Source organism: Tamandua tetradactyla, chromosome 22, assembly GCF_023851605.1.
Source record: "Tamandua tetradactyla isolate mTamTet1 chromosome 22, mTamTet1.pri, whole genome shotgun sequence".
NCBI classification, from domain to species: domain Eukaryota; kingdom Metazoa; phylum Chordata; class Mammalia; order Pilosa; family Myrmecophagidae; genus Tamandua; species Tamandua tetradactyla.
The window spans coordinates 23,311,289-23,328,174 of NC_135348.1; the positions used below are offsets into that span (position 1 = coordinate 23,311,289).

At 39.3% G+C, this 16,886-nt stretch overlaps 1 protein-coding gene across 21 annotated transcripts in view; it reads left to right on the forward strand.

Annotated features, from left to right (window-relative positions):
- LOC143666273 (uncharacterized) overlaps nucleotides 1–16,886 on the forward strand; it is a 139,010-nt gene that overhangs the window by 87,974 nt on the left and 34,150 nt on the right. For 12 of the 21 annotated variants that reach the window (XR_013167484.1, XR_013167490.1, XR_013167491.1 and 9 more), the window contains one exon: nucleotides 8,048–8,131. The exons of 8 other annotated variants lie outside the window; for them this stretch is intronic. Coding sequence is in view for 6 of the 13 variants with exons in the window: in XM_077139928.1 (XP_076996043.1) it covers nucleotides 8,048–8,131 (84 nt within the window). In the remaining 7 variants the exon portion in view is untranslated. Of the gene's footprint in view, nucleotides 1–8,047; nucleotides 8,132–16,513; nucleotides 16,586–16,886 lie in introns of those variants that run through there. One more of the 21 variants, XR_013167492.1, reaches the window with a different exon arrangement.

Below are 16,886 nucleotides of genomic sequence, written 5' to 3' on the forward strand. Positions count from 1 at the left end.
CCTTCCATGCAGGAGACGCGGGTTCGATTCCTGGACCATGCACCACCCTCACCACCCCCCAAAAAAAGCCTCTGAAAACAAAGCCACTAGAATGATTCTTTGATTTTTCACTTCAGTGGCCCTCACACTTTCTGAGACCTGCCTTTCTCCCTTGGCCTCTGCTCTGCCAGCCATTCTTCTCTTTTTTGTCCCCTTAAAACTCTAGGTTGAAACCAGGGTGGAGTATGGAAATATTACTTGAAAAGAATGACCAGTATGGAGTCTCCTCAGTCTGATAGGTACACCCTTTGGTGACCTTTACAATACTGATTGGATCTTCTCTAAGAGCTCAGACGTTGGTTTACTCACTTGTAAAATTAGAATATTCTTTTCTTCTTTATTTTGAATTTATGTTGGTACTCACCAAATCCAATAGTTTTGAGCATGGCAGTTTTTAAAAAAAATGTTATAGTAACATGAGTCTTGAGAAAGGAAACTTAACTTAGATGCCATTAATAAGCTAAATCTTTTCTAAAAGGCAAAGCTTTGTAAAAACATACAGAAGAAAGGTTTCAGGATTTGACAAATTTTGTTTAAACTTTTGTTCCTACCTGTGACATTGGACAAGGTATTAAACTTCCTTGTGCCTTAGTTTTCTTCTTCTGTAAAAGGAGATATTAATGTCTTTCTTTGTGCTGTGACTATTGGACAAGTCAATGAACGTTAAGCACATCACATTCGTTCTGCTGCAGTGTAGACTCAATGCACGCTAGCTCTTTGCTTCAACAATCCATGGTAGAATCTGTTTTGAAACAAGGATTAACCATGAATACTGTATTTTGACTAAGTACTCATCACTGTAGAAAAAAGTTCCCTGGATGCATTTGAGCTTCTTGCTTACACTCTCCTGGAAGAAACCTTGGGTACAGAAGGCAGCAAAGACAATGTTTGGTGAGTGGGAAATAAATAGAGGCCTTCCTGCTTAGGATACCTGAGTGGTGTCCTAAGCAGGAAGACAATGTTTCCCATTGTAACTCTCCCTACTCCCCTTTTCACATTAATAACCATTTCTGGAGTTATTTGCATGTGCCTCTCTTCTTATATATAACAGCCATTTCTGAAACTATTGATTGCTTCTGTCTCTTTGACACAAATCTAATCACAGAGATATTAAAATCAGAATTTTGGAGCTGGAGGAAACTACTTTATCATTAGAATAAATGTTGAAGGACCCAGAAGAAGATTGAGAACCCAGAAATTACACGATAAATGGCAGAGCTGAGATTAAAATCTGGGTTTCTTCATTTATCATCCCAAGCTCTACATTTCAAGAAGGGGGATTCATCCTGCATTCTCCCCTCACACTGTCAGTTGCTACCCTTCCTACTCTGGAAAGATAAAAGTCAAAATTAGGAAGGTAGGCTTTCTTACTTATCCCCAAATGATCCTCTGCTGATTTGAAGGAGAGGAGGCAGGTGGATTTGAGTTGGAACAAAGGAAAGAATCAAGAATGGCCTTTCCAGTCTGGAATCCCACAGCAGTTTCTGCTTGGAATGTATATTTGAATACTGAATTGTGTAAGTTGGTAGCTCATTTCACCAGTTAATGATAAGCACAAACTCACAGATTTGGGACCAATTAATATAATTATTGGTCAATCAGGTGATACATTTCTTAAAACTGTATTAGAAAATATCTCTATATGAATTTGGTTTTGATGATTGCATGAAATTATAGGGAGATTTCTCAGGTTCTACAAATATGAGTTAGAAGTTAACAAACCACTTCTGGCCAAAATCTTCTCTCTAACCTGTGCTCTGCAAATCCTTCCAAGAGCACCATATGCTGCCAAGCATACCGGATGGGACATCTGCTGCAAGGATTGGAAATGAGCATTTTGCCTTGAGTTTGAAGGTGTTATTTTTCCCATGGTTTGATTTGCCTGGCATTCTTTGCTTGGCATTTTTTTTTTCCCTTGCCTTTGCAAGGAAAGGGAGAAATAAGGAGCATTAGTTGCTGACGAAGTCAAGAGGGCGCTGAGCTGGCTGGGTTTATTACTTTTGGCAGATGAATGATGTGATGTGGTTTTACTTCCTATTTGCAGAGCCTTTCTAGAAACCTGGGCTTTGGTCTTCCATGAGTCCTCCTTGTCAGCTTCTATATTTTAAAAAGAGAGAACGAAAGTCCAAAAAAAAAAAAAAAAGAAAAAGAATTTTAAAAGGCAGACTCTCGAAGAGAACAAGGGGCCCTATGGAAAGGCAAAGGGGTCGGTCAGGAGGGGTAGAGCAAAAGCCAGTCGTGGATATGCAATCATTGCCACTTTTTCCCATGTAGAATTTGTAGAATTTGCACACATCTCTCTTTTAGCCCATTGTAGAAAATAAGGAGAATAACAGCAACAGTCACAAAATGCATGTTTGTGGTACTCCTTGGTTCATAAAGGACTTGTTTGTCCACATTATCTCCTCTAAAAAATGACAGCATGGAAAACCAAGCAAATTTTTGAGTATTCTCATTGAAACTCCCAGAGCTCTGGGCCCAGGACCCTGGGCCAGCATGGCACAGAGGGGGAGTCAGTGTGCTGGCATCTGAGTACCTGGTTTTGAGCCCAGCTCAGTCGTTAAAGCCACAGATTAGGTATAATCCCCCCGGTCTCAGTTTTCCTCTTATTTGCTAGGATATTATAATAAATGATTTCCAAGAATCTTCCCAGATCTAATATTCTAGTTCTATGACCCATTTTCCCCGGATGGCAATAAATTTTTACCTTAAACAAGGCACAATTTAAACGTTGAAAGGCCAACCCTGCTCTTTGAGGAAACCCTTTATTGTAGCCAACAAGTTAATTCAGAGGTTTGCACTTGGTTTACAAAAACCATTATCTTTTCAAGAATGCAGCTAGCTAAAAAAATATTGCTTTCATTACCCACATTTCTATTTTGAAATAGAAAATTCTCTTTGCAAAGATTTAAATGGATGTGTGTACTGCTCAGATTGTGTAACTCCCCCGCAGTGAAACAAGTCTAACAAAAGCAGAATCACTTATTGGATGCCATAAACCAAGACTTCTTGAATGTGATTCTAAACCAGGAATACCTTCAGTCTGCACACATAAATATTTTTTTCGTCACTTAGAAGTTTCTACATGGTCAGACAAATATAGGAAAATGAGGAATGTGTGTGTGTGCAAAAGGCAGGAAAGAAGTTAGGTGCGTTTCAGCAGTGTTCTGACATGTTCATGTGTGTGTGTGTGTGTGTGTACGAATTAGAGAAGGTGGCAATGATTGAAAGAACAAGTGTTATAAATTCAGAGTTCAACAATGCAATGACAGAAATACTGCTTCTTTCAACTTCAGATGTATGAGTCCTCTATACATTTCTCCTTTTACACACACCTTAAAAGGAGAATGTAAAACTAATGGAAACAAACTTAAAGAGAGAGAGGGAAAACCTAGTTTGAGTGTAGTCTCTCTTAGAATACCAGTTTCTGTCCTTTAATTTTCTTGACCCATTTCTCCTTAGTTTCAAGAAAAATTTGTGATTTGTCATGAGGAGCTGTATACTTTTCTCATGGCTACTGTGTTGTGTGTCTGTGTGTTCGGAAGCTTTTTATTATTCCTTTTAAGTATTCTGTTTTGTAAGCAAACATTTTACAATAAACTTTTATTTTTGGAGTGGCTTTAGAATTACAGAAAAGTAGCAAAGATAGTACGGAGAGTTCTTAAATAGCCTGCACCCAGCTTTCCTGGTGTTTTCTTACATTACCATGCACATTTGCTAAAACTAAGAAACTGATATTGGCATTTTGCTATTAACTCAACTCCAGACTTTGTTCAGATTTCACCTCTTTTCCCACTCCTGTTCTTTTTCTTTTGCAGGTTCCAATGCAGGACACCAATTGCATTTAACCCCCCAGTATTTATATGGGAAAACAGGCAGGTCTAGGGAAAGACCCACAAATGCCCTTAGATTTTTATGTGGATTTTCCATATTGTTCTAGGGGTAGGGTTGCACAGTGATCAGCAAGACACTGCTTTTCTGATCGAGCACTGACTGCCCCCAGGATGAGTTTACCCATCCCCCCAAGAAGCTAGGCTTGCCAATCGCAAGCTGCTATCAGAGTATTCTTCAAACTCAATTGCAACCTCATGCATATTGGGAGTCACTTAGCATCAAAGCTGCTTCTGGGGTGGAGAGGAATTGGCACAGATACAGGCAATATCATTAGTTTCACATGGGTTTGGTGGGATCGGGTAACAGAGTTTTGAGGCCTGTGTCTATAGCTAGACCCTAAGTCTATTGGTCCAGAAGGTCAGGAATTGAAAATGTTTGATCATTGCTACCTTTCCAGCAACCCCATGCCTGGCCCATAATAAGCTGTCAATCAATACTTGTCAAATGAATGAATGCATGAAAAGGTGAAAAGCTGCAGGGCTATAGGAACACCAGCAGAGGCAAAGAACACCATGGCTGGCACAGGAAGGGTCCCCACCCAGGCGGCCTGCAGTAGGGAGAAGGAATCCTCCCCGGTGGCGGTTCAGAGCTCTTCAGCTGTTCTTAGTGGGAAGCCTCACTTCACTACATCACATCTGGCTATATTTCAAAGATTAATGAACAGCATCTTGTCAGGTTTAATATATTGCACTCAGGGAGTTTGCTTTGACGATGTAATCATAAATTCCCTGAACTGCGAATTACACCTTAAGGACTTAAATGAAGTTCTAGTGAGAACTGAAGGAACAGGAATCACGGTAAAATGTAAAAAGTGCCAGTTTTGAGAGAAAACTGTAAATTTTCTAGGACATTAGGTTTCAAAAGAAGGATTACACACAGACTAAACAAAGTAGAAGTCATAAAAATTTAAAGACACCACAAAACATAACAAAAATAAGATCCTTTTTAGTTATGACAGAATTCTAAAAGGAAACTTACACCAAATTATGCCACCCAAGCAGAGTCATTAATTAACCTAATGAGAAAATATGTTCCATTTCTATGGCCAAAGCATGTCAGGAAGCCTTTGACATTTTAAAACGGAAAAAAAGAAGAATGAAAGAGAGAAAGAGAAAGAAAAAAAAACAGAGAGAGAGAGAGAGAGAAAAGGCAATCAATAGTAGTATTCTACAAAAGTTTTAAATGTTAACTTATCAGTTCAGAAACTCTGAGTTACTTTTGATAATATCCTCAATGACTTCTGGAGAAGTGTTTGCCATTGTTGCATAGATAAAGTGTGATTTTCAAAAGCAGTAATTGGGAAAATAAGTTGGAGCCAAGAGAATGATCACAGAGCTAAGGATCAAATATCTCAAGCATAAGCTCAGCCGCTGACCTTTGGACAGAACTTCGCAAGATGAACTTAAGAAATGTGAAGAGATAAGGAAATGATCTTTTCCCCCCTGGTCCCCATGAATCTACAAGGACCTGAATAAGGCTAAAACAAAGCATGGAGATAGAAAAATTTGTATTCTAAAACAATAATGAAAATTCCTTTACTCAACTCTGGGATCATGGCATCTAAAAGCCAACCCTCCATGTCTTAGCAATTCTATTGGTTCCATGCGTAACATTTCATCCCAGATCATTACCTATCTGGATGATCACTCTTCTACCCCCTTATTGCTGAGCTCCTTCCACACCCCACATCCCTCTGCCTGCTCTTAGTGAGTCTTGAACCTACTTGTGACCTCTGAGTGACACCTGGGCAACCCACAGATGCTCTCTTTTTCCCTTCTGAGAAATGAAGATAATAATACCTTCCATGTATTTCCCAGAAGTTGTTTCAAGGATTAGTGAAGTCATATGGGCAGAGTGCTTTGAGGTGTTCAGATGAAAAGGGGTATGGGAGTCTAACATATTATTAGTCAGCGTTATTCAAATTGTAGCACAGTCTTGAACTAGCATAGTTATAGTCGAGAAGGTATTAGTCAGGGGTTTATGTATTTCTCCCCAATATTATAATACTGAAATTGCAAAGTGGTCCCAGTTGTGAAAGTTGAAAGCAAAGTCAGTACAAAGGCAACATTACGGCCTGGACAGGCTCCAGACTCTTTTCTTTGGTGACCTGTGGGGTACCTTGCCCTTTAGCGCTTTCAACGTGATAGACAGTAAACAGGGTCCTGGCAGCGCTAGAAAATTTTGCTTCAAGGTCTGAGGTCAGGGATGTTTGCCAGCCTACGTTGAGAAGGTACACTAGTTCTTATTATAGCTTATTGATCTCGCCAATCATTTTAGGTGGCTATCCATTTGGCTTACCACATTTGAGTGGAGGAAATTAATTCTTGAGGCCACCATTTCTCAGTTTGAGATGACATAGCTCTTGACCTCTCTTTAGTGATAACTGTAAGGTCTCTCAATATCCTCAAATATGTGCCTACACTTCAAGAGCCCTGGGCCCCAGTGGTATGTTGTCTAAAGATGGGCATTAAGAGTTTGGACTTCTCCAAAGATCATATTATTAAACCAGAAGATCTTTAGATGAGGGTTGAGGGATTAACCATTTTAATTGTGAAAAAAAATCACTGAGGATTTTTATATGGAAATTGTGTTTTGTTAAGGAGGATAAAAACTTTTTGAAATGGATTTAAATTCTAAACTCTAGATTTGTAGTACATAAATAAAGCTTTCTGATTCTAAAGCTGTTGATTATTAGAGCAAAGTTTAGAAACAGTGACTGAAATTCTTTAGCTTCCCTGAGTGAGTGAATCTTCACAGTGGCATAATTCTCAAACTGCAGCATGCATCAGAATTCCTTGGAGGGCTTGTTTAAACAGAGATTGCTGGCACTCATCCCCAGAATTTCTGACCCAGTAGGTCTGAGGTGGAATCTGATAATTTGCATTTGACAAGCTCACTGGTGATGTCAGTGCTGCTTGCCTGGGGACCACATGGTGTTAAATTGAATTATGTGTCCAGCATGGGTATGTTTTTAATCTTAATCCATATTCTTGTGGGTTTGAACCCATTGTGAGAAGGACCTCTTGAAGTTGTTATTTTTAATGAAGGTGTGGTCTGAACTCATTGAGGGTGAATGTTAAACCAGATTATGAGAATTGGGAAGTCACAGAAGAAAGAAAGAACACTTCATTATATGTCCTGAGGCAGAGATGCAAGCAAGTATCCCCAAAGATTGCAGCAAGCCAGCACCAAAATATTACCAACCAGGTGGAAGCAAGTCTTCTTGTCTCCAAAACCATGAAAATATAAATTCCCATGGTTTCAGCCAGCCCATTGTGTTATACTTGTCAGCGCAGCCTGGCAAACTAAGACCCATACTCTGAGTACAACTGCACTAGGAACAGTGCTTGTAGCCTCTTGAGTTTAGACTTGGACCTTTACTTCCCATAGCCTTGTTCAAGAATGGGGCACTGATATCACCAGGAAACTTGTGAGAAATGCAGAATTTCCAGTCCCATTCCAGATCTACTGAATCTGAACTTCATTTACAGGGTTCCCAGATGATTATCCTGCACATTGAAGTTTGAGAAGCACTGCTTAAAGTTGCATGTATCTTTGCTGTGAGTTGTTCTGGGTTCTCAGGATGGGTGATTCCAGAGCCCTGTAACTTTCATTTTGAATATGAGCTCTGACTGAATATGGTCAAGGACCCACTGAGAATCAGCTTTGCACAATATAATCTAGGATTTTACTCATTTCACACTCATGTTTCATCGGAAAGTGAATTTAGACCTATAAAAATGGCCAACAAACAAAACTGAATGGCTTAAGGACATTGGCAATCTTGTTTTCACCATAGGAACCCTGAATACAAGGAGGGACCCTAGTGCTTCTGTAATCATGAGCAGTGTAATTCCTTTCGAGCCAGAATCCCATGAGCCAGATGGAGCCTGTTTCTGTAGAGCAGAAATGCCAATGCTGTTCTTGGCAGGCCTGGCTGTGGTCTTCTGTGTGTGGAGGCAGGTGTTCAACATCAAATAACACTGCCCTGGTCCTGAGCAATGGAGAGGAAAATGTAAATGAAACTTAAACAGTTTTGATAAGAACCAGTCGACCACCCGGTCCTACCCGCCCTAACTTATCCCCTCTCTGCACCTCCCTTCTTTGCTCACAGAACTGGGATTCCTGAGGGAGATCTTTAGAATTGAAAATTGCTGTCAAAAAAAAAGAGTGGCCCTCACAAACCTCAGGACTCAGGGTAAGTTTACTGAAGACCTGGTGTGAAGGACTTTTCTCCCTGAAGGGACCATCAAACTATGTATCTAAAGACAGGGCTTAAAGATTATAATTTACTAATGATGCGGATTTGGGAATGAAGTCAAACATTTGGTAAATCTTTGTCTTGCACTGATTTAGCAAGTCATTCATTCAACAAATATATACTCAGTGCTGAGGTTTGTGGGGACTACAAAAATTAAGCTCCTTGTAGGGACAATAGGTAAGAAGATAAAAAATGAGAGTTCAAAGTTGAGAGAGCTCAGGATGTGACCTCTTGGTCATCAGGAAATCCTGTAGAGAACAGGATGCCAAACTCTTAGAAGTAGGAGACACAGTCCTCAGCAGTGTGAGCAGAAATTGGTGATTAGGCTTGTAGCTGTGCTGGCTCTTGATCTCACTCCATTTCAGCTTCCAATGGACACTGACGCCCAATTGAATACCTGATCATACCCCGAGTGAGTTGTGGACTGAAGGGAGAGCGTTAGAACCAAAGCAGGTGGAGTGATGTGTATAGGTTAGTGTTGGTGGGTTTAATCCAACCAAAGACTTTTCAATGTGTGTAAAATAAAACCCAAACTCCTTATCAGTACCTGCAATGGCCTTCTGCCTACACTGCCAACTTCATTCTTCACTTTGCTTTCAAGCTTCAGTTATTCTGGCATCCATGAGCATTACTGGGTCTTTCCTACCTCTAGGCCTTGAGTATTGCTTCCACCTGGGATACCTTTTCCCTAGCTCTTCACATGCCTCTCTGAAATGGGACTTCTGTGACGTCCTGTTTAAAGTAATCTTGTCTTAGTTACTCTCTGCCATACTCTCTTCACTTCCTTCTTAACTGTTCAAATCACTCCAATACCTATTAATTTAGAACAGAAACAAACATTGGATTATATCTCCTAGTTTCTTTGGGACAGGAGTTGAGAAAGACTTGGCTGGCAGCTTGTGTTCAGGGTTTCTCATGTGGTGGCGGCCAGAAGGTGACAGGAGCTGGTGCAACAGAAACAGCTGGGTAGTACTGTACTTCTCTCTCTCTTCATGTGGTCTCATGGTCTCTCAATATGGTCTGCCCATGTTGGGTAGTTTTAGCTTTTTCATAGGATGGGTGGGGTCCGGGTCTGGACTGCTTTTATGGTGGCTGAAGTCCTCACAAACCACGTGTTTAAGGGAGGAAGGAGAAGGTGGCATCACCTTTGATGCCACTCAGCAACTTTTCTACACTTTATTGTCCCATATTCAAGGGTGGGGGAGTGAGACTCCATATCTTGGTAGGGAACGAATCTAGAAAAGGATGCGAGATGCAAAATCTTGTTACATCTAACATTGGAAAAGCCGATCTGCCACAATGCCACTTATTTAATATATAATTATAGTGTGGTTTTCAGATGAGGATTCCATAGCATTGCTGTTTTTCTTCCATAACAAATATAGAGCAAACCTGATCAAGAAGTAAGTTTGACGATATGAAGTACTAATCTTGAGAAACTACCTATTCCTGTTTTACCCCTCTGGTGTATATCAGGTTGTATATCTCCATTAAGGAACTTGTGTCAGAGATAGAGGACTGAACAGATTATGTTTGGAGCAGTATGGTGATGCTATACTATTATTTACCAAGGCTCCCTGCTCACAAAGAAACTTTCCTGAATCTGGGGATCTATTTTTCTGTGGCTGCTACTACTTTAGAGAAGTAGTAGCTTTTCTTTAAGCCAAAAGAAGAGCAATAATCTTGAGCTGGAGTTAAATAAATCAGCCAAAGTGACTGTAATAAGAAGCTTGTGACACTAGTGATGATGGTAAGGAAATGTTGCTTAGTTGACTCAGGAGTTCAATGGGATTGGATATGGGATGTGGGAGGAGCAAGGCATCTTAACAATGGCCCAGGTGAAAAATGATGATGGGTTCATTTAATGAACTAAGTGAAAGTCTCATCTGGAATCTTAATTGTGACACAAGCAGAATCTCACCCTTATCTCTTGACCCAGTCCTCAAAGATAAGCTTCAGATAACTAACCAAAGTGGACTGGATGTAAGCCCCAAAATTTACTTTGCCTGATTAGTACTTACAGACACTAACAGTATGATCTTTCCATGCTGGCTATTTCTTGTCCTACCAGATTCTAAGCATTTTGAGGATGAAATACACCTTTGCCTTCCCTATAAGGCCTAGACTAGTCTTCGATAATTACTGATTGATTGTTGGATTGCTGAGAGTTTTCTCAAAACCGACCTTGATGAAATCAGTATTTCCTGATCCTACTGTCAGGCTTCATTGCATAAATGAAAATAGAGAAAGCATATATGAAGGAAACCTCCAATTTTCTTCCTCCCTCCCTCCCTTCCTCCTTCTATTCTTGGTTTTTTTCTCATTGCAGAAATGCAGGGCTAGGGTTGTTTTGATTTGCTTTTTCCCAAATTTTGGTAATCAAACTTAACTTTCTCCCTTTACATTTGTCTTAACTATAACATATTAATATGAATGCTTTTATTGAGATCTAATTCTGTGGAGGGGATAATTGGTTGAAACATTAATGTGAGATCCTAAGTCAAAACAAGTAGAAGTGAAGTACTTTAAAAGAAGCTTCTAAGAAACCCAAAGAAATCAAGTAATTTCTTACAATGAAACAATTAAGTAAGGAGATCAGTCTTCATTTATATCCACAGGATGTTTTGAAGGTAGGTGAAAAGTGTGAGCTCACATCCAGATAGATACCACAGGGCTTTGTGAGATAAATGCAGCAGACCACATGACTGCTGTGTTTGATATGTAAAATACCTTTGAAAAACCACATGGATTTTGCCTTTACCAGAGTTTGTAACATAGTGAGTCCAGTTAGATAATGAGCAAGCCTACTCACAAAATGACTACAGTGTATTAAACTCATCATCAGAAATAAATATTTAAAAATAAGATGAGAATAAATATTATCATTAACTTGGCAGTTGCATTGTGAAAGGCAACACAAATTCCTAGAAATCTGGAGTAATTAAGTCATTGAAACATTGATTAGTTTATTTTTTAATGGGTGGATAAATATAAATAAATTCCAAATCCCCCCTCCCCCTTTTCTTTTGGCATGGACAGGCTCCAGGAATTGAACCTGGGTTTCTGACATGGCAGGCGAGAACTCTGCCACTGAGCCACCATTGCCCACGCCTTCCTTTTTTTTTTCTGATGCTCATTTTTCTCCTTTGCAGAAACAATCAATTTATCCATTATGCCACTGAGATATCGAGCTAGTTTGCCTGTCAGACTTTTAATGAATTGTACTTGTATCCATGGAACCACCCTTTTCAAAATACTTTCATTATATATTTTTCTTTTGGTGGTAGTAAAAAAGATAGCAGTTATCTTTATATCTATTTTTACTAAATATGAAATAAAGCACAGATAATGATTTCTTCCAGAGTTTAACCTTCTGATGTCTCCTGAATATGTTTCAAGTGTCTTGAATATAAGACGTTGGAAAGGCCACTAATCAATCCATGGCTGCTGGTCCAGCAATCATGACACTATATCAATATCTGGTCCAAACTACCTTGGACATTAACACCAGTTAATTTATATGGTCAACATTGATTCATAGATATCTATTTAGTTTGGTATACAGTTGTGAATTAATTAAATTCTAAGATCAAAGGCATGTAAGAATTGCCATATTGACAATATTGGATCATATTGACAATGTTGGATCTATTCCAATAGTCTTTTGCTAATGTCTTTCCATGGAAGAATACTGTTGCTCTCTTTGAAGCCATCCTTAAAGTTCGAGTGCATTTAATCTTCAGAAACTATGTAAGAATTTTCTAATTGTGCATATGTCACAGGAGAAGGAAGACATTTTGCTTAATCCCATTATTACTTGTTCTAACAATTCGGAGGTCACCTTTGAAAGAATCTGAATAATGAACAGAAGTGCCTAGAATTTTGCTGTTCAAAGAGGGGCCTGTGAACAGCAGTCTCAGCATTACTTGTGGGCCTATTAGAAATGCAACCCTTAGCCCCCATTCCATATTTACGGAATCATATTCTGCATTTTAACAAGATCCTCAGCTTAGTCAGGGCATTGAGAAGTACTGGCCTAAGCGACAAAGTAATAACTGAAATAGCTGGGGTCTGGGGAGCCAGTCATGTGCACAGTCTCTGAGGTTGACGGGAGGAGCCCATTCTTTCAGACTCTAGGCTGGTGGTTTGGTTAATGATGTCTGTTGTTTGCAGTTTTTGGCACTGGGGTTGACCCTGGGCTGCTGAGCTAAATGAGGAGGGCCTGTCTTCAGGAAACAAGTGGGTATCTTACAATGATTTACTATTAAAGCTTTCATGTTAAATTTACTCTTAGTAACCAAATAAGGGCCGATATTTACTTAGTATGAACTCAGTGCCCAGCGTTGTGTCAACCATTTTTATGAACCATCTCATTTAATCAATCCCCAGAGCCACTCGATGAGGAAGGTGCTTCTACTATTGCCTTGCCTTAAAGATGAGGAAATAAGGGCTTAGAGAGGTTTGAAAATGTGTTTCTGGTGACACAGCTGAGCAGGGCCAAGGAGCGATGGAGCATGGATCAGCCCAGGTCTGTGTGACTGTGAGCCTGGGCGCTGCCTTCTCTTCTGTCAGCAACCCTTCCTTAGGAAATGCATGAGGAAGGAAGCAGCTGTGACTCTGTTAACCCAATAAAATGGAACAAAGGCCCAAGTTGAAATTCTGTACATTTTTAACACACTTTCTTTGTAAAGCAGGAGAGTGCAGTGGTTATGTGTTTAGGTTCTAGAGTGTGGCATCCAACATGGAAGCCACTGGCCATGTGTGGCTTTGAGCACTTGAAGAACGGTGGCTGGGATGGAGCAATAGATATTACAATGTATCGATTTTTAATTAATTTAACTTCAACAATCGATATTTGATTCAGTTAATTAAGAACTTCTGAGTACGTTTGGAACAATTTAAGTACGTGAGTCTACTTTTGCAACTGTGAAATTTATGAAACTTGAGATGTGATGTAAATGTAGAATACACACCGGTTTTAAGAGATTTAGTACGAAAAAAGAAGGCAAAATTTTCATTAATAACTTTCACATTGATTGTATATTAAAATGATAAAATTCTGGATGCATTCAATTATATAAAATATTAAAATGTTTTACCTTTTTTTTTTTTTACTTTTTCTATGTGACTGCTAGAGAATTTCAAATGATACATATATCTCACATTATATTTCTGTGGAAATTTATATAATATAATTTATAATTGTATTTCTGGACAATGCTGCTCCAGAGTCAGATTGCCTGGGTTCCAATCCAGACCCTACTTCTTGATGGCTGGGAGAATTCCACGTGCCTCCATTTCCTCATTTGTAAAATGGTGCAAAAATCCCTACCTCATAGGACTGTTGAGAAGTCCAAATGAGGTTAGTATATATAAAATGCTTGTTGGAAGATAATTCTCTATGGATCTTTTGCATTTCTGTATGTCTTGCAACACAAGTACAGACTGCCTTTTCAGTGCTGTTTGTATAGCAAGTAGCCTTGGAATCCAGGATAGTTTCTTTCTCTCGAGCAAAGTTCATGTAGATTTGTTTGCTGTCCATTACAAAAGATTTGGGATCCTAAGCATAGAGTTCCTCTTTTGTAACTCAACGCACAGCATGTGCAGAAGCCACTTGGCCCCTTCTGTGATATTCTGTGCAAATTTGGGTTCAGGGAATTAGTTACCAGTTATGGCTTTTGCTGAGTAATGAACTGTCCACTGTCCCTGTCCCCAGGAGTTTCTTGTCTTCTGCCAGCATGAGAAAACTGTGGTGGGCTACCATGTTAGCATGCAAGTAGAGTAAAATCTCAGACCTTTCCTATTTCTTGATCGTGCTTAGAGAAATAGGCTCTAGTTTTTTTGCGAAATAGTGCCTGGCAGATTACACCATGTCAGCATTAGCTGTTTTTTTTATTATTACCTACCCTTATTTCCACTTAGTTTACCTGAATCACTACAGTCCTATGCCTTTGATGTCCACTTCCATTGAAGGGGAAATCTTTTTTTTTTTTTTTCATTCTATGTTTGGACATCTCCCACTCCCTTGGCTTTACCTTGCAGCTTATCACTTGTGGCTACATTAGACTGCATGTGGTGAAACTGCTAGAGCTGAATCTTATAGATTGGCCCAATGGATTTAATTTCTTCCTTTAAATATTGTTTCTTGTTGCTCCAAAACTCTTCTCTTCCAGGAAAATTTTATAGAGCTAAGTATAAAGGCGCAAGGTGTCAGCCTCACGCCCCTGTTTTCCACGTCTGTATTTTCTCTAATTGAGGAGTGGTTGGCACATGACAAGTGTCAGTCCCCATTAATTCTGTTCACCCACAATCCTACATGTATAGTGCTGCCTTCACTTGTATACATTCAGAGATGTGCACATGTGTGATCACAGGGCAGTTTCCATGTATGTGTAATGAATTTTGACTCTAGTATAAAGCTACACCTAGAGTTAAGAATTTTATTGGTTTTGGCCAAAGGCCAATGTAAAAATTTCAAAGCAAAGAGTACGTACTATGTACTCTTTGGAATTACCTAGAGGGTCAAAAGAGAACAAAACTAAAGGAAGTAAGATTTCAGTGTAAATTATACGTAAGGAGTTATCAAGCAAACACATCACCAAAAATTTTTTATCTGAACTGTCTGAATTGCCTTCAGCTCTAGTTTTTAAAGTAGTCAAGTTAAAAAGGCATTCAGTTTTCATATTGGCCACTTAAATTTATATTAATTAAAATGAAGTAAAATTAAGCATTCAGTTTCTTAGATACACTAGTCACATTTCAAGCGCCCAGTTGCCACAGGTGCCCAATGGCCAATGGATCAGACAGCAAGGAGATAGAACATTTTCATGAGCACTGGAAGTTTGTGGGGAAGTCCTATTCTAAAAAGGACATACATGTTTAGGTCAGAGAGTAGCTTCCAAGACATTTCTGATGTAATTCCAGATGTGTTTAGGCCTCCAAAGTAACCTGATTATATCTTGGTGTTAGGATGAAATTATATAACTTTATTTCTGAAAATTCAGTACAACACAGAAATGCATTTTCTGTTTTCAGGTTTTATATCTTCATTTTTTATTCATAGTGACATATTCCTTTGTTTTGTTTTTTTCCCCCTTTTATCAGGAGCCTCTCACAGTTTTGTATTACTACAGTCTACACAATTTGCAGTTTAAAACTGACATGTTTTACTTATGGAACACACTGCTTGAGCTACCCAGTTTAACTTGAATAGATGGACAAAATTCCAACATACATGGAAATGTACATGTTTGTCTGACTGTGGTGCTGTCGCTGAAGCTAAGAGCAGCAGGTGCAGTGACAACAGCCTGCAGTACTGCCTGCCATGCACAGATATTTATGCAGTGCTCTGTGTCTTCTTCAGTTAAGTATAAACTGGAATTAAGATTTAGGCCCTATAGTTGTTTCCTCTTTGGAGGTTATGCTTCCATAAAGTCTTTTTCAGTATTACTATTCTGTCCTTGAAGTTAAAACAGTTGTAAACCATGCCTTAGACCCTGGCTGCTCAAAGTGTGGGCCATGTATCAGCAGAATTAGCATCACCTGGGAGAGTGTCTGATCCAGACTCTCAGGTCCCACCCGAGACCTACTGAGTTAGAGATCTCCAGGTGACATAGGCACAGTGAAGTTTGACAAGCACTGCATTAGGCAATGAGAAGAAGAGCACAGCAAGGCTGATGCCATTTCTTGGGTATGGTGGCCCTTTCTTCTGCACCATGGATTGTCCACCTTTTAGAGGATATCAACATTTTTGCCCCTCTATTTGTCCAGAATATAGTATCTACTTGCCAGGTAGGCTGCCTATAGCAGTCCTCAGGGGACATGGCTTATAGAAGAGACAATCCCAATGTTTCTAACAGTTGCAAATTGGACATTAAAGAACTCTGGAGGAAGTGGTAGCGTCCTGTAACAGCACACTTCAGCACAAAGGAAATGCTGAATCTTGATCAGCCAGTGTTTTAGAAATTTAAAGGAATAGTTGTAGGAGACATCAAAGGACTGAAGAATGGACCATACTAAGGTATGAGGAGCAAAAAATGAAACTTCAGAGGATCGATCAGAGAAAACAATAAGAGAACCACAGAGGAGTTGGAGAACCATGGAGAAGAGGAAGCTAGGAGACTCGAGAATGATGATTAAAAGTGTCTTTAGTAACTATTGAACTACCACAGATTAATACAATGAAGTAATTCATGGTCTACCTGAAATTTGCCATTTCAAACCTGCAATCTACATTGATTCTGGAATTAATACTAGATTAACTATAAATAATACCTGTGAACTTAATCTCTCATTTAATACTTACAGGAACTGAGTCCCAGTGCAGTGAGAGACTTGCCCAACTTAAGTTGGAGTCATAAGCCCAGATCCGAATTATTGCCAGTGCACCTGGTATGTGTGGCTTTTGGTAGCTGTAGGTCATAGAACAGAGTGTCTACGATAATCTAAATTACTTTATTTGAAGCACATGGATTTTGCATCAAGTAGTTTTAATTGTAAGGCTATAAATATGTCAAATGGATCTGACAACATCTTATTAAATTACAAGAGTTAGCTCAAGATGTTTCTGACGCTGGCATAGTCCCAAGAGTTTTATAGCCAACAACTATCTAAGGCTTTTCCCTATCTCTCCCTGTCCCCTCTTTTCCCCCTTCATATTCTGTTTTTTTGTTTTAATCATAAAAAATATCAT